This window comes from Rhinatrema bivittatum, chromosome 4, assembly GCF_901001135.1.
Source record: "Rhinatrema bivittatum chromosome 4, aRhiBiv1.1, whole genome shotgun sequence".
Classification (NCBI taxonomy): domain Eukaryota; kingdom Metazoa; phylum Chordata; class Amphibia; order Gymnophiona; family Rhinatrematidae; genus Rhinatrema; species Rhinatrema bivittatum.
In genome coordinates this window covers 105,945,677-105,966,728 of record NC_042618.1, presented here as the reverse complement: position 1 = coordinate 105,966,728, position 21,052 = coordinate 105,945,677, and the positions used below count along the sequence as shown (strand labels likewise).

Genomic DNA, 21,052 nt, shown 5'->3' with positions numbered 1-21,052 from the left:
CCTTTTTTAAAACTCAGATACACCAGCTGCCTTAACTACATCCTCTGGCAATGAATTCCAAAGCTTAATTGTGCATAGAGTAAAAAATAGTTTTTTCCAATTTGTTTTAAATGTGTTACTTGCTAACTTCAAAGAGTGCCCCTAGTCCTTGTATTATCCCACAGATTAAATAACCATTTCATATTTACGTATTCAAGTCCTTTCATGCTTTTGTAAATTTCTATCATATCCCCACTCAGCCATCTTTTCACCAAGCTGAACAGCCCTTCCTCTCATAGGGTAGCCATTCCGTGCCCTTTATCATTTTGGTCACCATTCTCTGTACTTTCTCCAGCGGAACTGTCTTTTTTTGAAATGCAGCAACCAGAATTGTACACAGTATTCAAGGTGTGATCCAACCATTTAACGATACAGAGCATTATGACATTTTCCATTTTATTCACCATTCCCTTCCTAATAATTCCTAACATTGTTTGCTTTTTTGACCACCACGCACATTGAGCCAACAATTTCAATATAATATCAACTAGGATGCTCAACATTTTCCTGGATGGTAACTCCTAAAATGGAACCTAACCGTATAGTTGCACATAGGGAAAAATAACCCATGCTGTATCACCTTGCGCTTGTTCACATATTTTATCTGCCATATGGATGTCCAATCTTCCAGTTTCTTAAGGTCCTCCTGCAATTTATCACAATCCACTTGTGATTTAACTACTCTGAACAATTTTGTGTCATCTGCACATGTGATCACCTCACTAGTTGTACCTCTTTCCAGATCATTTATAAATATATCAAAAAGCATCGGTCCAAGTACAGATGCCTGAGGCACTCCATTCTTTACCCTTTTCCACTGGGAAACCTGATCATTTAATCCTACTCCATGTCCTGTATTTTAACCAGTTTGCAATCTGCAAAAGGCCACCCCTCCTATCCCATGACTTCAGTTTTCTTAGAAGCCTCTCATGAGGGACTTTGTCAAACACCTTCTGAAAATCCAAATACACCACATCTACCGGTTCACTTCTATCCACATGCTTATTTCACCCATTCAAAATAAATGTAGCAGATTTGTGAGGCAAGACTTCCCTTGAGTAAATCTATGCTGGCTGTGTCCTATTAAATCATGTCTATCTATATGCTCTGTGATTTTATTCTTTATAATAGTTTCCACGATTCTTCCGGCACCGAAGTCAAGTTCACTGGTCTATGGTATCCTGGATCAACTCTGGATCCCTTTTTATATAATCAGGGTTACATTGGTCAACTTCCATTCTTCAGGTAGAACGGATGGTTTTAATGATAGGTTACAAATTACTTATAAGTATGACATTTCATTTTTTAATTCTTTCAGAAGACTGAGATACTAAGAAAACAGGGAAATTAGGGCATCCCAGTAAAGAGGTTTAAAAAAAAAAAAAAATGCTAACGCAGAACAGGTGGCTTTAAAAGTAAAAAGCAGACAGAGAAGAATTCCAAATTACCCCTACCAAAAAGAAGCTTAATACAAGTAAAAAACACACTCTAAAATGTCTGTATACAAATGCTAGAAGTCTAAAAAGTAAGACGGGAGAGTTAGTGTCTAGCACTGGATGAAGAGGTAGATATAACTGGCATCTCAGAGACCTGGTGGAAAGAGGATAGCCAATGGGTCACTGATACCAGGTTACAAATTATATTGAAATGACAGGATGAATCAAATTGGTGAAGGGGTGGCACTATATGTGAAAGAGGGCATTGAGACAAACAGGATAAAATTTCTGCAGGAATCAAAATTTTGAATCTTTATGGACAGAAATTCCAGGTGAAAAACTTAATAAATTAGCAGAGGGAGTGTATTACCATAGACATGACCAAAACGGACAATGAAATGCTAAAAGAAATTAGAGATGTCGTCAAAAATCAGCAGCACAGTAATAATGGGGAATTTTATTTACCCCAGTACTGACTGGGTGAATGTCACATCAAGACATGCTAGAGAGGTAAAGTTCTTGGATGAAATAAATGACCGCTTCACGGAGCAGCTAGTACAAGAACCAACAAGAGGGGAAACTATTTTAGACCTAGTCCTTATGGAACACAGGATTTGGTGAGAGGTAACATTGTTGGAGCCACTTGGCAATAGTGATCACAACTATCAAATTTGACTTAATAATTGGGAGGACACTAAAGAAATCTACTGCAACAGCATTTAACTTTCAAAAAGACGACTGATAAAATGTGGAAAATGGAATAGGAGGAAGTGACGTCACCTCAAGAAATGGCAGCTTAAACCAAGCCAGAGCTAAATAAACTCCCCCCGGACTCACAATCATTTTGGCAGCGTGGCCGGTATAAAACGTTTTTGACAGAGAGACCAGAGATGTCGGTGCGAAAGAAAACGCCTGATTTGAAGGAGTTTTCTTTCAAGCATGCCACGCTGAAACAGCTCAGCGGCTCTGAGGACAGCTGCCCGCGGGAAAATGGCGCCAGGTTGGCTGGGACCCTGTAGGGGGAGGAGGACCGTTAGATGATCGAGGGGTTAAAGGGGCACTTAGAGAAGATAAGACCATCGCGGAAAGATTAAATGATTTCTTTGCTTCGGTGTTTACTGAAGAGGATGTTGGGGAGGTACCCATACTGGAGAAGGTTTTCATGGGTAATGATTTAGATGGACTGAATCAAATCACGGTGAACCTAGAAGATGTGGTAGGCCTGACTAACAAACTGAAGAGTAGTAAATCACCTGGACTGGATGGTATACACCCCAGAGTTCTGAAGGAACTAAAAAATGAAATTTCAGACCTATTAGTAAAAATTTGTAACCTATCATTAAAATCATCCATTGTACCTGAAGACTGGAGGATAGCTAATGTAACCCCAATATTTAAAAAGGGCTCCAGGGGCGATCAGGGAAACTACAGACCGGTTAGCCTGACTTCAGTGCCAGGAAAAATAGTGGAAAGTGTTCTAAACATCAAAATCACAGAATATATAGAAAGACATGGTTTAATGGAACAAAGTCAGCATGGCTTTACCCAAGGCAAGTCTTGCCTCACAAATCTGCTTCACTTTTTTGAAGGAGTTAATAAACATGTGGACAAAGGTGAACCGGTAGATGTAGTATACTTGGATTTTCAGAAGGCATTTGACAAAGTTCCTCATGAGAGGCTTCTAGGAAAAGTAAAAAGTCATGGGATGGGTGGCTATGTCCTTTCGTGGATTGCAAACTGGCTAAGAGACAGGAAAGAGTAGGATTAAATGGACAATTTTCTCAGTGGAAGGGAGTGGGCAGTGGAGTGCCTCAGGGATCTGTTTTGGGACCCTTACTTTTCAATGTATTTATAAATGATCTGGAAAGAAATACAACGAGTGAGATAATCAAATTTGCAGATGATACAAAATTGTTCAGAGTAGTTAAATCACAAGCAGATTGTGATAAATTGCAGGAAGACCTTGTGAGACTGGAAAATTGGGCATCAAAATGGCAGATGAAATTTAATGTGGATAAGTGCAAGGTAATGCATATAGGGAAAAATAACCCATGCTATAGTTACACAATGTTAGGTTCCATATTAGGTGCTACAACCCAAGACAGAGATCTAGGCATCATAGTGGATAACACATTGAAATCGGTTCAGTGTGCTGCGGTAGTCAAAAAAGCAAACATAATGTTGGGAATTATTAGAAAGGGAATGGTAAATAAAACTTAAAATGTCATAATGCCTCTGTATCGCTCCATGGCGAGACCGCACCTTGAATACTGTGTACAATTCTGGTCGCTGCATCTCAAAAAAAGATATGCTCTCCTATTCTTATCTCTCCTCCAAGTTTAAGACCCTTGTTGTAATGTAACTTTTGATCTCCTTGCACTTGTTTATGTTCCGTTCTTTGTTCTCACCCCTTGTTGCATGTAAACCGGCATGATGTGGTTTCTAACCATGAATGCCGGTATAGAAAAAACGCAAATAAATAAAATAAATAAATAATCGCAATGAAGAAGGTACAGAGAAGGGCTACCAAAATGATAAGGGGAATGGAACAGCTCCCCTATGAGGAAAGACTAAAGAGGTTAGGACTTTTCAGCTTGAAGAAGAGACGGCTAAGGGGGGATATGATAGAGGTGTTTAAAATCATGAGAGGTCTAGAATGGGTAGATGTGAATTGGTTATTTACTCTTTCGGATAATAGAAAGACTAGGGGGCACTCCATGAAGTTAGCATGTGGCACATTTAAAACTAATCGGAGAAAGTTCTTTTTCACTCAACGCACAATTAAACTCTGGAATTTGTTGCCAGAGGATGTGGTTAGTGCAGTTAGTATAGCTGAGTTTAAAAAAGGATTGGATAAGTTCTTGGAGGAGAAGTCCATTACCTATTAATCAAGTTCACTTAGAGAATAGCCACTGCCATTAGCAATGGTAACATGGAATAGACTTAGTTTTTGGGTACTTGCCAGGTTCTTATGGCCTGGATTGGCCACTTTTGGGAACAGGATGCTGGGCTTGATGGACCCTTGGTCTGACCCAGTATGGCATGTTCTTATGAGGAAGAAATCAACAGATTGCCGCAGCCCAAGCAACCTCCTTCCCGGGAAGATTTCAAGCACTGGTTTGGTGAGTTGAGAGCAGACATGGGGCTGCTGAAGCAGGAACTGCATTCAATAGTGGCTGAGCTGAGAAACGACTGTTCTGAGTTGGGAGATCGCTTAGAAGTAGTAGAGCAGAAACAAGAGGAGCAGGAAATGGCAGTGGGGGAGGTTCAGCAAAAATTACAGGACCTTCATGAAGAAAATGGAAGACTGAAAGAATGGGTGGAAGATCTAGAGAATCGCTCTAGGAGAAGCAACCTCAGATTCAGAGGGGTCCCTGAGGAGCTAGCTTATCTGGACTGCCAGAAAGTGGTCCTGGACATATGTAATTCCATATTGAATCCCATGGAGAGTGAGGCTGAACCAGTGAATATTAAATTTGCTTGAGCCCACAGAGCATTGGCTAAGGCTCAAAATAACCTTCCTTGGAACATTGTGGTCTGCTTTCATGAATTTGCGATTAAAGAACAAGTGATGATAAAAGCAAGACAAATGAAAAACTTTCTATGGCACGGTTATAAAATAGAAGTCTTCCAAGACCTCTCACCTTTGACAATAAAGGAGAAACTTTAAAGAAGTGGATCAGACCCTCCAAATGGGGGGCTCATTGCTACAAATGGTTGTTTCCTTTCGGGCTGCAATTTACTATAAACGGAGTTCATCGAGAGTGTGCACTGTGGAAGAAGGTCGACAAATAACACTGGCAGCAGGGCTACTACCTGGTGTGGCTGCCAGATCGCGACCTACGGCAGCAACAGCAGGGAAGTATCCTACCGCAAGATGGCAAAGGGTCCAGAATGGAGGAAAAAGGTTGCGGTGCCACTCTAGCAGTTCTATTCCACTGCGAGACCCTGCTACTTGACCAGCACCTCGAGGTGGGTTTTAATATATTTGTGTATTATGGTACCATATGCCATTATGTGGGTTCTCCTTGATCTCCAAAAGATTATGCCTTGGACTCAGATTTAATCTGCAGGAACCGTTCAACAAATGGACAATGTTCTCAGCATTTTTATTTAACACTTTTATATACCGAAATTCATGTAGCAAATTACACATCAATTCGGTTTACAGTATAACAATAACTAGCATGTAAGAATGCTTTTACATTTAACAGAGATAAAAACATGGAACAGGATCAACGTAACAATAAATAAAAGGATTTTTTTCATGGGGCCAGAGAAGAACTGGCTAACAATCTAAGTAAATATTGAATTAACTAAGGGTAAGGGTAAGAACGGAGCTCAATTAGATTTATCCTCTGTCGAGTTGGAGTACTAGCCTGAACACTAGTCTGTTGGTATGTAAGGTGATGACTTAGGAAGATCCACTGCATGAGAGAAGTTTCAATCTACTACAGGGCCGGGGTGGTAGGTGTGCCGCCGGAAACTGAAGTGGCGCCATTCCTCGTGTTGGGAGGCAATACAGTTCTAAGAAGGAAGGATTTAGTGCAGTGGAAACTGATACAGAATTCCATGATCCGGGTTGTTTTGTACATGGTGGTCTTATGCAATTGAGAAGGGCCTAACAGGTGAATCTGATAGTATTTAGGGGTATTTTATTTAATCATTGGACGGGACTCTATAATGTAGGCAGAGATAGATGGTTACAGTCAATATGGAAGTCTTGCAATTTCTTTCTTGGAATGTGAAAGGTCTCAATATCTATGCTAAACAGAAAAAATTAATACTAGATGCTGTTCACATGAAAGTGGATGATATTTTACTCTGCCAAGAGACTCACTTAAGCAAAAGATATGAGGACTTAATTATCTCCAAACATTTTCCTCAGCAATTCCATGCATCAGCCACAGTCACCTCTAAATATAGCAGGGTATGTATTCTCATCTCCCAAAATGTGGTGGTAGATGTAATATCAGTATTGAGGGACATTGAAGGTAGATACCTAATTATAAAAATTGTCCCTGGGCCGGCAGTTCCTGACAGTGGGCTCCCCACCCTCGCAGGCTCGCATCTGTGGTGAACAAGATCCAGTTCGGGGGGAATAGGCTTACTCCTCTGCTTAGGTGGTCTTCCTGTTGCCACCACTGGAGCTGAGAACATACCTCTACTGTAGTTGGAGGCGAATTGAGTAGTCCTGGGACAGTGGGTTCCATCGTGACAGTAAGGAGTGCTGGACGACTTCCAGGATTGATGCCATGAGGCCGAGGACTTGAAGATAGTCCCATACCTTGGGGCATGCATTGGTCACCAATCGTCGTAATTGTTCCATCAGTTTCCTTCTCCTCGGGGGAGGGAAGAAGACTTTATTCTGTTTGGTGTCGAAACGGGCCCCCGGGTACTCTAGTGATTAAGAGGGCTGCAGACTGACCTTGCCCGTGTTCACGACCCAACCGAGTTCTTGCAGTAGGCTCTTGACTCTGCTAGGCACCTGCCCGCTCTCTTCCGAAGACTTTGCCCTGATTAGCCAATTATCCAGATAAGGGTATACCAAGATCCCTTCCTTCCTCAGTGTTGCCCACCACGACCACTATGATTTTGGTGAAGGTTCAGGGGCGGATGCTAGGCCGAAGGCTGGTGCTCGGAACTGGTAATGGTGACACAGTATCGCAACGCGCAAGAAGCGCTGGTGATCCTGATGGACTGGGATGTGAAGCTAGGCTTTGGAAAGGTCCAGGGAGGTTAGAAACTTTCCCGGTTGTACTGCCATTATTACGGAGCGAAGAGTTTCCATGCGAAAGTGTAGAACCCGCAGATGACTGTTGACATTCTTGAGGTCCAAGATGGGCCAGAAAGATCCTTCCTTCTTGGGAACGATAAAATAGATGGAATAGCGCCCTGCATTTTGTTGGGGCGTGAGAACCGGAGTTATTGCCTTCAGACTGAGTAGTCTTGTTAATGTGGTTTCTACTGCCAGTTTCTTGGAATGGGAGTGGCAGGGTGAAATCATAAGTTTGTCTCGAGGGATGCTGCGGAACTCCAGAGTAACCTTCTCAAATGATGTTTAGAACCCATTTGTCTGACGTTATCTCAACCCATCTTTGGTAGAAGAGGGCAAGTCGACCCCCTATATCCTCTTCCTGTGGCTGGGTCGGCCCATTCTCATTGTGGAGCACAGCTGGAGCCTGCCCCTAGGCCTGCTCCCCTCTTGGTCTGTCTGTTCCGAAAGGGCTGGAACCTTCCGGAGGGACCAGGTGCCCGGAACTGCGAGTTCCAGAAAAAGCGCTGCGATCCTCTGCCCTTGGTTCTTCTGGGGGTAGGGATGCTGAGATCTTTTACGCGTATCTTCCAGTAGACTAGGCACGGGGATTCACTCCATTTGCTGGCTAACTTCTCCAATTCGCTTCCGAACAAGAGATCTTTTAAAAGGCATTCTGGTGAGATTCACTTTAGATGTCGCGTCCGCAGACCAATTCCGTAGCCATAGCTGTCTTCTGACTGCCACTACCGAGGCAATGCCCCTGGCTGAGGTGCGTACCAGGTCTGAGCTTGTGTCCATGAGGAAGGCTGCTGCAGGTTCCATCGCCTCACCAGTATACGTTCCGGAGTTATTTGCCTCTCTCGAGAGGAGCAAGCAGGAGCATGCCACCAGTGTGCAGCAGGAAGCAATCTGCAGTGTCACTGCTGTCGTGTCGAAGGCCTGCTTAAGGATGGATTCCAATAGTCTGTTCTGAGTGTCCTTCAATGTAGCCCCTCCCTCAACAGGAATCTTTGTTCGCTTTGAGATGAAACAGACCATAGCATTCACTTTTGGGAAACGCAGGTGTTCCTTGATTGCTGGTTCTAGAGGGTATAGGGCTTCCAAGGCCCGACCCCCTTTGAAGCTGGCCTCCGGGGTATCCCATTCCAGATCAATCAGTTCCTGGATGGCTTCCTCATTGGAAAGTAACATGAGGCCTTACGAAGGGACACCAAGATGGGGTTCTTCTTTGGTTCCGCCATAGGGTCCGTGCCAGGAATACCCAGAGTCTGGAAAACAAGGGCTCGTAATTCATCCTTGTGGAAGAAGCGAAGCATGGTTCGGTGTGGTTCCATTCCTGGAGGGATTTCTCCTTCTTCCAGGGAGTCACTCTCCTCATCTAAGGTGTCCAGGTCCCTGTTAGGGAAGTTCTTGTTTAGGCGAGGCATTCGAGCAGGACCGGGAGGATCTTGTGCTTGCGGCAGGGGTTGAAATCTGGGGCTGATTGCGCCTGAACAAAGGCTAGCAGCCCTTGGAAAAATTCCAACCAGGAGGTGGTCCCTGGGTCCATGTTAATCCCAGGGGGAGTCTGAGTAGGAGCCCCCAGAGGTGTCTTCCTGTGGGGAAGCCATCTCGGAGATGCAAAGGTCTGGGGAGCTATCTTCAGTAGTTCCAGAACCATCTCCCAACAGTAAGGGACCAGGCTTTGGTTCCCCCTGGGCTTCTTTGCAATGTTGAAACAGGTAGGACTCCAATTCAGGCTGCGCAGCTCTTATGTGTCAGGCTGGGCAAAGAGTGCCTTCTTGGGCACTGGGTGCCATTGTTTCTATGTGTTTGCGCGCGTGGAGTTGTAAACACGGCTGTGCGCGCCACTATGCGCACGTCTGTATTGGACGCGCGCAAGTTAGGCACATCAGTCGCCCGGCCTGCCCCATGCATACACCGGCAAAAAGGGAAGATGGTGCAGACGACCCCCACGCGCAAGATGGCGCCCCCCCGAGGGTCTCCACATGTGTGAACCCTTGTACTAGATCGGGGCCTAGCCTAACCAAGGCTGCTCAACCCGATCGGTGCTCCCGTCTAACCTCGCCGGGACAGATTCGGTACGGCAATCCGAGCTGTGGAGACCGGAGACCTGAATTTAAAGATTTTTTCTTACCTGATCTTGGTGCTTACCGATCATGTGCAGGACGGTCTCCAGCTGTGGGGGGAGAGGGAATTACCTTCACTGCTGTGCTCGTTTCTGGGCCCACTGCCTTTCAGCTACACTGGGGGGGCCAAGTCCATGCCGGGAACCAGCTACCAGACCAAGGCTTACCTCTGAGGGATATCTGAGATCAACCTCAGGAATTCTCGACTGGGGGAGGGATCCTTAGGTATCACCGCAGGAGAGCGGGGCTCGATCTTCCTTAAGGTAAATTTTCTTTCTTTGCTGTAATTCTTAACACTATTCTAGTGTGTGGGATAGTGTCCGTATCTGCTAGGAGACAGAGATAGTGAAGAGCTGAGGTTACTGCAGGTATACCTAGAGTGACATCAGCTTTGAAATCTGACTCCATCTCCCATCTGCTAGCAGAAGAGCACAATACCCATTGGTCCTGAGTCCATCTGGCTACACGCTAGGAAATAACTCCATGTCCAATGAACAAATGCATTTCATGAGAGTTGTCATAAAAAATAATCTCCACCCTTATTTTTTTTGTGTCTTCCCTGATGTTCAAAGGCATGTGTTTACACAGTTGTGAAAATTGAGGTTCATCAGATTCTTCCAACTATTTCTCTCGCAACCAGAATCAAATCATAGATGACAGGAAGCTCACTCTTAACTGACTTGGCATTTAAAAGAATGAATCTAAAGCACATGGGCAAATTTGTTTTACTATTACCCATAAGAGGGAAGACTAAACCTCTTTCCCCTATGAGCAACAAATCACCTCAAACCTCCCTTCATAAAGTTATAACTTCCTCACCCTAGAATTATTGAGTTAAGTCTCCCCTCACCCAACTGCAACACAAATGGCATCTTTCCCCAACACATTCCCCACCCATAAAGACAGAAGTCCAAACAATTAGGAGAGAAAATTAATCTTAGGTCCAAGCGGCATTTTTAAAAGCAGAAAACATCCATTCTCCATGACCCTAAGACAAGAAAATAAAGATAGTGGCCTTGACTGTACTACTCACTGCTCTTCTATTCCCCACAGGGGGGGGGGGGGGGGGAAGCCAACAAAAATAGAGCTCTCAAAGGAGCTCTGGATTGTCTCTTCGGTAGAGATTCACCACCCACAATAGGCCAGTGTTTTAAATCCATCAGGCCAGATATCGGCATCAGCAAGGGAAATCCAAAACAGTGGAGGCAATGACTAGGGCAGAGGTCCCAAAATAGCAGCCTTCTGCCCTTCCTACTTCAGATGCACACTAAAGATCCTATGCCAGTGCTTCAAATTCACCAGACCAGGCATGAAAATGGGGGGAAGGGTGTGCGGCAAGAATCACACTAAAAAGCGTAAGTTTGGTAAATATGAAAAGCACAAGCAGGTGCATATTCACTCACAGACCAGACAACCCAAAAGATTAAAAAAAAAAAATCTGTCCCAGCACAGAACTCATTAGAGGCTGCCTCCAAATGCAGCAAACAATTTTGAGAACAAATCTGAGTTATTCCTACCTGTAGACCATCTGATCCGTGTGTGAACACATGTGCTCTGGGTTGTGCTTTTGGAATATACCAGGTCTGTACATTTTGATAGTTCACTGTATAAAAGAGTGGATGAAGTATGGATAATTTTCAGCTGTTCAGTTTTTGTTTACCTTATTTCTGAGGACTAGTGTCCATGGTTTAGTTGTTCAAGTACCTTTTTTTATTCTGATGTGCCTAAGATTATTCTCAATTCCCACATCAATACATATCACAGTAGAGACAAATGACTTCTATAAAACTGATGCTTAATTTACCCTTCAACTACTATTTGATAAAAACAAGATTTCAATGATATAGCAGTACTCCCACAATACATCTAGTCTTTCACCTCTCAATTTCCTCTAGTTCAATGTACCATGTATGCATCTTAGGTTTTAGTGTACTAGTAGTCAACTGGCATCACTCATGCAATAATAAAATCAATTTGCCAAAGGCTAGTGAACCAGGGAAGTAATCAACTAGATCTAAAATAAGATGTCTTCTGAAATTCAACACAAACTGGGACAATTTGTAGAAACTACTACACAAGGCTGAGACAGGTTTCTAAGAAGCTGTCACATATATAATGTCCATCACACAAAAAATGCCCAAAAGAACACTTATTCCAGAGCCTTCAAAATTGTCACCACACATCAAACCAAAAAGAGGCTACTGGTATACATTTAACAATAATTGTAAAATGTAGAACCACCAAATGTGAATCAAGTGAATATATTTGTAGGACCTCTGATCTACGTGAGAATGTTAACCATACAGACTCATTTGTAGTATACAGGTCCAAATTTAATTTATTAATCAAAAATAATTTTTTTTCTTTTTTAAGTTTTTGTGTTTTAAAAAAGTTGTAAGACCCACACTGTCGGCGGCTATTCAATGCATCGCCGTCATATTCACTAAAAATCCACCTTTCAAAAAGAAGGAAATCACTCCACTAGGCAACTCTTAGCGGGTTTTTTTAAACTAATAGTCCCGGACGGTATACTCAGCTTTTAGATGTCTTCAGCGTCTCTCGTCCTCAAAGTCCCGACACAGCTGTGTTTCGGACCATACTGGTCCTGCTTCAGGGGCAATGATAACTCCAAATGAACTTCAGGGTCTTCAAGAATTTTTCGCGGTTCAATTTCCTTTTTCATCAGTTTTTAGAGCGATGTGTGGTGACATATATAATGTCCAACATAGGAGTCGCAGAAAAGATTAAAATGCATTAAAGCACTTGGTACCCACCTCATCATCACTGTCTGATGTCTCAGAATCTGAAGATGCAGAAGGCTTGGTAATGGGTGGCTCTTTCTCTTCAGAGTCACTGCGTTTCCGTTTTGCTAATGACAGAAGCTCCTGGTGGAGAGAGAAGAGAATATGCCATTTAAATTCATTGTGAAAAACTGAACTATTTTGCATGTTAAAAAAAAAAATCATACTATTCCAAACTGAAAGCTATTTTTCCCCCTACTAAAGAAAACTTACTGCTGGTTTCCAAGTACTCTGAGACATACTTATATCCAGCTAAATGCTATAATTATAGTTATATATAAACAGAACAGTTTCAAATATCACATACCAAACACCATCTACAAATACTTTCCCATTTGGAAATAGGCACAGTCTACTATTAATTTCAAGCTGTTGATTAAAAACAAAAATCCAGAAATGTTATCAAAGAAAATTCACATGAAACTAAATGGACTGCATGAAGCATCAGTGCCTCCTTAGGCATTCAACTGGTGGTTTGTAGACTGAACAATCCCTAAAGCAGAGCAGCCTATTCCAGTCCTCAAAGGCCAAACAGGTATGGTCTTCAGGATAATCACAATTAATGTTACAAGACAGATTTACATATGGGCCTGGACATGCGTTTGACACGCTAGCTTTACCCTTATATAGTAAGGGGTAATAGCCAAGCCGCACATTTAACTTTCAGAAAGGCAGGCATTAATTTTGGCCGGCACCGGGAAAGTGTACAGAAAAGCAGAAAAACTGCTTTTCTGTATACCCTCTGACTTAATATCATAGCGATATTAAGTTGGAGGCACCAAAATGTAAAAAAAAAAAAAAAAAATCTGCCCGTGGGTTGGAAGACAGACGTTCAATTTTGCAACATCTGTTTTCCGAACCCGTGGCTGTCAGCGGGTTCGAGAACAGACGCCGGTAAAATTGAGCGTCTGTCAAACCCGCTGACAGCCGCCACTTCTGTCAAAAAAAGAGGCGCTAGGGACGCGCTAGTGTCCCAAGTGCCTCTTTTTACCGCGGGCCCTCATTTGCATGCGGGCAGATACTGAATCGCGCGCCCAGGACACTGGCCTGTGCGCGTGTCGGAAGAGCGGGCGCTCGCCGGTTCTCCTGCGCTTCTTTCTGTATTGGCCCGACAGTAAGGGGTAATAGCGTGTGGAAAACACGCTGCCAACCCCCCACCCCCCCGAAACTAATAGCGCCCGCAACATGCAAATGCATGCTGATGGGCCTATTAGCCATTCCAGCGCGATACAGAAAGTAAAATGTGCAGCCAAGCCACACATTTTACTTTCAGAAATTAATGCCTGCCAAAGGCAGGCATTAATTTTGGCTGGCACCGGGAAAGTGTACAGAAAAGCACAAAAACTGCTTTTCTGTACACCCTCTGACTTAATATCATAGCGATATTAAGTCAGAGGCCCCAAAAGTAAAATAAATAAATAAAATTTTAAATCTGCCCACGGCCCGGAAGACAGACGCTCAATTTTGCGGCATCTGTTTTCAGAACCCGTGGCTGTCAGCGGGTTCGAGAACCGACGCCGGTAAAATTGAGCGTCGGCTGCCAAAACTGCTGACAGCTGCCGCTTCTGTCAAAAAGGAGGCGCTATGGATGCAGTAGTGTCAATGGCACCTCCTTTTACCGCTGGCCCTCATTTGCATGCAGGCCGATACTGAATCGCACGCCCAGGACACTGGCCTGTGCGCATGTTGAGAGAGCGGGCACTCGCCGACTCTCCCACGCTTCTTTCTGTATCAGCCCGAATGTTTGTTATGTGAATTTCATTAAGCATTTAAGACTGTTTTCTCCTACTACAGGAAAGGAGGCACGAAATTAAGTCTGTTAGTGACCTTAGGCATCAACCAGAGGCAGAGCAGCTTCAAAAATGCTCGATAGGCTTATAAGCTGCTCTGACCTCTCTGAGTCAAACTGAACTGGCCTGTTTTCCTACATGAAAGAAAATGAAACAGGGAATCCAAGTGTCAATGGCACATAAAAAGTTTGAGTTGTACAGGAGATAGTAGAGCTCTCAGTGTTGCCCTATCAGCTACAAATTTGAATGAAACTGAATGAATGATTTAAAAGATTTTAGAGAAGGAATACAAAACAGAAGAATCTTGGAAGGCCAGTTTCCCAGAGGAAAAAGCTAAAAACTGTCCTACTAGTTATGCTACACTTAGCCACCTAACAGCAAATTTAAATTCAGTAGCAAGAAGATGCTGCTGCTGCTTCAAGAGTTTTGTCTTAAAGTACAAAGATTCATTGGTGGCAAGTCATGCACAGAGCACTGGAATTCAGCAACATTTCAATGCATTTTGAAACTGAAGCACATTTACAAGTGCAACAAGATGCTAACGCTGGTTTACCAAGCCTTACATGCCTCACCCAATATCATGACTAATACAATTGTAAGTAGAGGTATAACCATGATCCAAGACCCACTGTTTCTGAATGAAGTCGAAGTCTCTAATTTTTTGGAACTTTTTATTTAACATACTGAACATAGGGCAGGTTAGACATCCAAAACAAAACATCTTTAAAAATACCACATACAGCCTGTGCACCTACACTTGGACATGATTATAAAACGCTCAATAGTGGTCCCACACTGTCATGCAATGCAACATTGTCCCACAGATGAAAGGTCAGTTTCTCAATCAGTGCTATATTATGCATTTGACCCCTCTGATGTTCAAGTGTCAGCGCCGACTTCCCTTTAGTAGCTATGGAAAAGCACACAGCATGTATCAAGTGTAACACCAGCTTTTTCTTGTACTTGTCTATCAGGTGGCACCTCCCACCAACCAGTACACAAAGTCAGTGTAAACACCAGTGTACTTTCCAGCATTTGGTTAGTCAGTCATTTTCCCTTAGCCAGAAAGCCCTAAGGAACATTTCCACCGTACATGAAGTTAAGTCCCTATCTGGCCACACCCCCTCCAACAAAAGCGGGGAAGAGGCAGGTGAGATTTTCCAAAAAAAAAGAAAAAAAGGGGACATCTATAATTTTGCAAAAGCAATTTGACCATCAACTCTGCCCTATGAGCGTGCGGGGTTTTCTGTGCATTTCTCGAGATACTTTGCCATTCCCCAGAGTAAGTGGGTGGCTCGCGGGAATGACGGCTACTACCTGGAGATAATACCCTTATTCAATAAACATACACACGGTTAATATGACACCAACATTGCTCTAAGCTTCAACGGCAAGAGGAAGTGTGGAAAAAAGGATTTGCATTCACAAAAAAAGCAGGGAGTAGCTTGCTTGTTATGGCGGCTACTACCCCAAACCAAATAAGCCTGATATTTCACTTTAAATGCATATCCAGCATAGCTCTCTGCTTCAACGGCAGGGGAAATGAAGAAAGGTGGATCTATATACAGACAACAACCAACAAGGACTGAATTATTTAGTCTGGGTGGGTGTGGCTTGCTTATTGCAGCGGTTGCTACCCCTAACTAATTGGACTAGATATTTCACTTAGATGCAGTTCCAACACTCTCATTTAATGGTGGGGTGGAAGGGAAATAGAACCAAAAGGTTACTAAGAGCCAAGAGTAACATAAGTATGAGGGGAAAAAAAACCGTGCGAAACTTGCTGGGCAGACTGGATGGACCGTTTGGTCTTCTTCTGCCGTCATTACTATGTTTCTATGTACTCCCAACTTCTGTTCCAGCACTCTTCTACCGGGCGCAATGGTTCCTTTAACAGATATGATTGTGTAATCCCCTTATACAGTGCTGAGTTAATATGACCTGGTGCCTTTCCTAGCAGAAAAGCTTTTTCCAGTGGGATAGGCTCTGATCAATTCCATCCCTCTTCCATACGTTTAGCCAACACCCTTACTAACTGATCATAATATGAACATGTTTGATCTGTTAAGTCAAACTCAAATTGAAAATCACTAAAGCATATAAGCATTCCATCCTTGTACGTTTGATCCAAACATCGTAAGCCTTCTCCCCACCATGTTTTTGCCTTCTCACCAAATGAATGTACTGTCAGGGACAGGATTCTGCCATAGGGGGGACATAGCCATCGAATGACTCCCTCATATGCCCAATGCTTTACACATCGATCTCCACACCTTCAGCATGGTCGCAATAAGTGGACACATATGACAGGCCCATCTTCCTTCTGAGACAGTGGAGAGTGCAGTAAAAATAAAATGGGGTCAAGTCTGAGGGGGTTTTTTTTAAATGCGGATTGTGCACATCTCTTATTTGTCTTGTCAGAGCATCTAGAATAGATTGTAAGCTCCATGAAATAAGAACTTACATGTGTGAATTTGTACATTGCTGCATACATCTAATAACACTATAGAAATAAATATTAGTATATGATAGAAGCTCAAGTAACTGCTGCAGTATAACCAGCACTAAATCTATTTTCAGTAAAGATTTTTTTTCCCATAAGCACAAAAGGAGAAAAAGGTTTATGGGCCTAAGTCAAAAGGAAATACTTGACTGAATATCAGCCAGGCAGTGTACTTTACAGCAGGAACACCAAAATTAGTCAACTAGTGTAAGGCATCTGACAGCAGATAAACACCCCAGACAGATTACAGCCATATTTAGAAGCAAATCTGGTAGCATTTAAATGATAAGTAGGCAGTTTCATTTTCAGTATTTATTTTAATTTACCCTGGAACTTATCAGTGTTTATTATAATGAACAATATGGGAGAAAAATCAGTGGAAGTGACTTTTCACTAATTTTCTCCCATTTTTATTATAAAAAAGCACTGCTAAATTCCTGGGGAAATACAATAAAAACTAAAAACAAAGGTATTTAGTCATGATATATCCCTTTTTTTTTTTAACCCAAATATCTAAAATCTGAGCTCCTACATTTCATATGAAAAATGCAGATTTCTCTTTCCAAAAGGAAGACGAGGGAACAGTGGTATATGTGTTTTAATATTGGGGTTTTTTTTTACTTGTTCCTCACCCAGGATTACTGATAGGCGGATTAAGAATATTTTCAATAAACAGGATGATCCTAATGGCTAAACATCAATAGTATTCAGGCAGATATAAAGAAATATGTATAAAGAAATTCAAGGCAGAATTAAAAACCTGACACTTTAAGTGTGCTTATGTGGAAAGCAAATAGAAATTTATGATTTGTTTTATGATGTGTTTCACTACTTTATGCTGATTTTAGTATAGAGAAATATAAACAGTTATTTTAGTATATTATTGACAGTACTTAATGTATTTTTAGCATTGAATTTTAGTACCTATTGTTACTTTTATTGTTTTGATTTCTATTATTTGAATTAATGTTTAGCCATATTTAAATGTGCCTTTGCTGCTTATGTTTATTTATTGTAAACCAACATGATGGAATTCCAATATGGCGGTATATAAAGAATAATAAACTATAAACTATATTCCACTCAGTTTTTCATATCAAGTGATACTGTATAAAAAGACTTTCAGACACTAGACAGAATACAGATCATGCTCCTGACAGAAGGGCTAAAAGCAGATATAAATCTTGGTTCCTGATGCATCCTCAATCTCCAAAAGAATAATTAAAAAACTGCCCAATGCTTTATATAGCAGCTCTCAGACATTACCTCCACTCTAGCTCTTGACCTCTTTCCAACCTTCCCTCCATACTGCTCAGACAATAAAAATTGTCTTAGCCATCTACCAGATCAAATTCTGAAGATTCCACTTGGCTAGATCCTTTTCTGTAATTGTTCTCCTCAATCTTTCTGTAATTTTTGAAATTATGGCCCATTCTACCCTCTTTTAAAAAGAAAATCAGAACATCTTTCCTCACTTGGAGATTTCTCATGAATGAATTCTATTCTTTGTCTGTGTGCTCATTAACAGTTCTTCATCAGATGTCACCTCTCTAAAGGTTGGATTCCCCAAGGTTAAGTCTTGGAGCCCTTGTTTTTTTTCTCATTTTCATGGCCTGGGTCCTCTCATTTTCATGCACAAGTGCTCATGTCACTACTTTGTGAATGACACAAACATATTGCTGCCTTCTGCATATCTTTTTGTCTGTCCTCTTTAATATCACACTCTCAGTGAATGTATCCAACTTCGGTGATTTTCTTCTTTTCAAATCCTCATATTCCTTCCCCTACCTTGGGATTTGTCTTCATTAACTTTAGGCTATTCCATTTTTCAGATTCTGCATGGAATCTAGGCATCATCTTTGATACTGCACTTTCATTATCTTCTCATCTCTCAAAACTTTTTTTCATTAAGCCATTAGTTACACAATACAGTTACCAACAAGGGCACTGAACTTGGTGGTTGGTGAAACAGATAAGTATGGGAAAATAAGTGTGGGAGCTTGTGGGCAGACTGGATGGGCCATTTGGTCTTTTTCTGCCATCATTTCTATGTAATACAAAATCCATCCACCCCCTGTCTCAAAGCCTGCTGTAATGCTCTTTCCAACTAAAAAAATAAATTAATCAAGGACAGAAAATCTTGTTATAAAACACAGATTAGTTGCAGGTTTGTATATCTAAAATGTGCCACAATTGTAATAAAACACTGGGTGAGGATTGGAGAACAGGAAGGACCCCAGAGCATTTCCATAGGCCAGGAGAAAGTGAATGAAGGCTTTAAATACAGCATTACAGTAAAATTAATTAACATAGTAAATTATCAGGCTTTTAAAATACAAGGGAATGCTCATCTTCCCTAGTCTCAGCATTACACAAGTAATTATACACATGTCCTATGACAAGCACACATAGCCCCTCCCCCCAAAAAAAACACATTGCAATCATATTCCACCCATAATTTGAGTAATTACTTGACAGCAATTCTAGACCAATTAAAATAAAGTGGTAAAATCAAGGGGAAAAAAGTCCCCAATCATATTGAGCACTTATCAAATTAAAATAACATAGAAGGTAACTCACAAATCCATAACCCTTACCCAAGGAAAAATAGCAAATTTTACCCATAATATATGTATTTTGATTTTTTGGCTCCTCTGTAATTCCATGCATAAAAACAAAATCTATTCAAACACAATCTTCTTTTTCCAGACTAACCAGAAACAAGCCAGCTACCCTAACAGAAACAAGACAGTTATCCTAAGCTACATAAGTGTTATAAACAAACAGGGTTGGTGCATGCATATTTAGCACCCTAAGCAAACCTTTGGTCATTCACCCCCAACTTAACTACTGTGGCAGTGGCTCCAACACAGTGCTCCTTTCTTTGTCGGTACTGGCTCTGGTACAGTACACCTCATACTGGCATGATTTTGCCACCCCAGGTGACTGCCTATTTTGCCTAATGGATGCACCAGCCCTAGAACCAATAGTAAGCTAGTTTTCACCTTTAGCAGACAAAGAGTACAACATTAGTCATGGAGAAAAAATAGAATACAGTGTAAATAATGAAAGCTCCCTGTTAGAAACAAAATAATTCAATCTTATGGATATGTAATATTTTTACTATAATTTCAAGAGTTTCTGAGAATGGTACACCCCAGCCTGCCTTCCAATCCCATGAACAAAATCACAGTAACATGTGGGGTCACAACAGTTTAAGTTGGGTTGATAGCATTTAAAGTAGAATGTATCAGAAAATTTTTAAAATCCTAGTCAGATTTTAGCTGTTATTTTTTCAACTTCATCATTGTTAAATACAATGAATGATGAGATCAAACCCAAATAGGACTGGTGTTATCTGTTTATAAACGTCAGACATTTTATTTACTAAAAAGAATACATAGTTACCTCGTAAAGCACTACTGATGCTACATAAAAAAATGTATTTGCAACAGTAGAAAATTTACACCAGAACACTTAAAATACTAAACCGCTGGATACAGTCTAAGAAGCCAATAGCTGTCTAACTTTTCACAACCCCTTCCCTCCAAACTGCGTCCCCAGCAGAAGCAGCTCAGGGCTTACTTCCACCAAGGGCACCCCGGGACAGGGTTTTCTCTTTCCCGCCTTCCTCGAGTTCCTCAGTCACCTTACTGCCCGCTCAGCTTTTGAGCCGGGTTGCTCCCTGTAGCGATAGTCCCGGCTCCCTAGTTCCTCAGGTCCGCTGTCCTACGCTACCACTCACACTCCGCAGGTGAACTGGAAGTCCCTGGCTCCGGGGCGGCCCCTCGCAGGCTGGATGTGCAGCGCTACTCCAGCTCCCGCGCCGACACAGGGCAGCAGTGAAGCCCCAGAACAGAGCCCACACAGCAACCTGCTGCTAGAGAGCCTATACACGCGCGGCGAAACCACGGCCGGGCACCGGAGAGCACGCAGGGCTGGAAGCCTCAAGGCCCCTACCCTGACGCGGCCTGCCTGGCCGCACAAGTCCCTCCCTCCCTCCTTCCTTCCTTCTCATCTCTCACCTGGTCGAGGTTTTCGTCGCTCCCGCTGTCCTCTGTGTCAGAGTCAATAACGACGCGGCCTTTCCGCTTTTTCACCATGTTGCCCGGCCACCTCCCCGCACGAAGAGAAGCCCGGGCCCTGAGCAGCGCGAGCTGCCCGGCCTCCCAATCCCAGCTCGGGCCACACAAAGACAAGTGCGCAGGCGCACTCCCAGCTCCGCGCCCAAGGCCCAGCCCAGCGCAGCCTGACGTCAAGAAAGAGCGAAAGAGAACCATAGAGACGGCAAACTCTGCTACAAACAAAAAAATACAAGCGCCGCTATTGGTAGGCACATGCGCAGAACATTCGCGTCGTTTGTTATTTCGGGGCAATCGAATGGGTGTTATATAGTTTCACATTTCTATGTATTAACGGGTTTGTTTGTTTTTTAGTTTTTGTTGTTGTTTCGTTGTCTGCTGTGAGGAAGGTTAAAGATTTTGCTTCGGTTTGCAACTGCAAGGTTGGCCACAACTGAGTGGACTTAGATGAAAATTATTTGAAGTCTATTTAAGGCGCCGGTGAGAATCGAAAACTAGTCATAGAATGTATTGT

At 42.5% G+C, this 21,052-nt stretch overlaps 1 protein-coding gene across 1 annotated transcript in view; it reads right to left on the bottom strand.

The window, feature by feature from the left end:
* Positions 1-20,727, bottom strand: part of RTF1 (RTF1 homolog, Paf1/RNA polymerase II complex component) — a 209,203-nt gene extending 188,476 nt beyond the window's left edge. Inside the window, exons 1-2 of the mRNA XM_029598616.1 lie at positions 20,482-20,727; positions 12,137-12,247 (exon numbers count right to left, since the gene is read on the bottom strand). Of these exons, the coding sequence (XP_029454476.1) occupies positions 12,137-12,247; positions 20,482-20,559 (189 nt within the window). The 5' untranslated portion in view covers positions 20,560-20,727. The remainder of the gene's footprint in view (positions 1-12,136; positions 12,248-20,481) is intronic.
* Between the last annotated feature and the right edge of the window lie 325 nt (positions 20,728-21,052).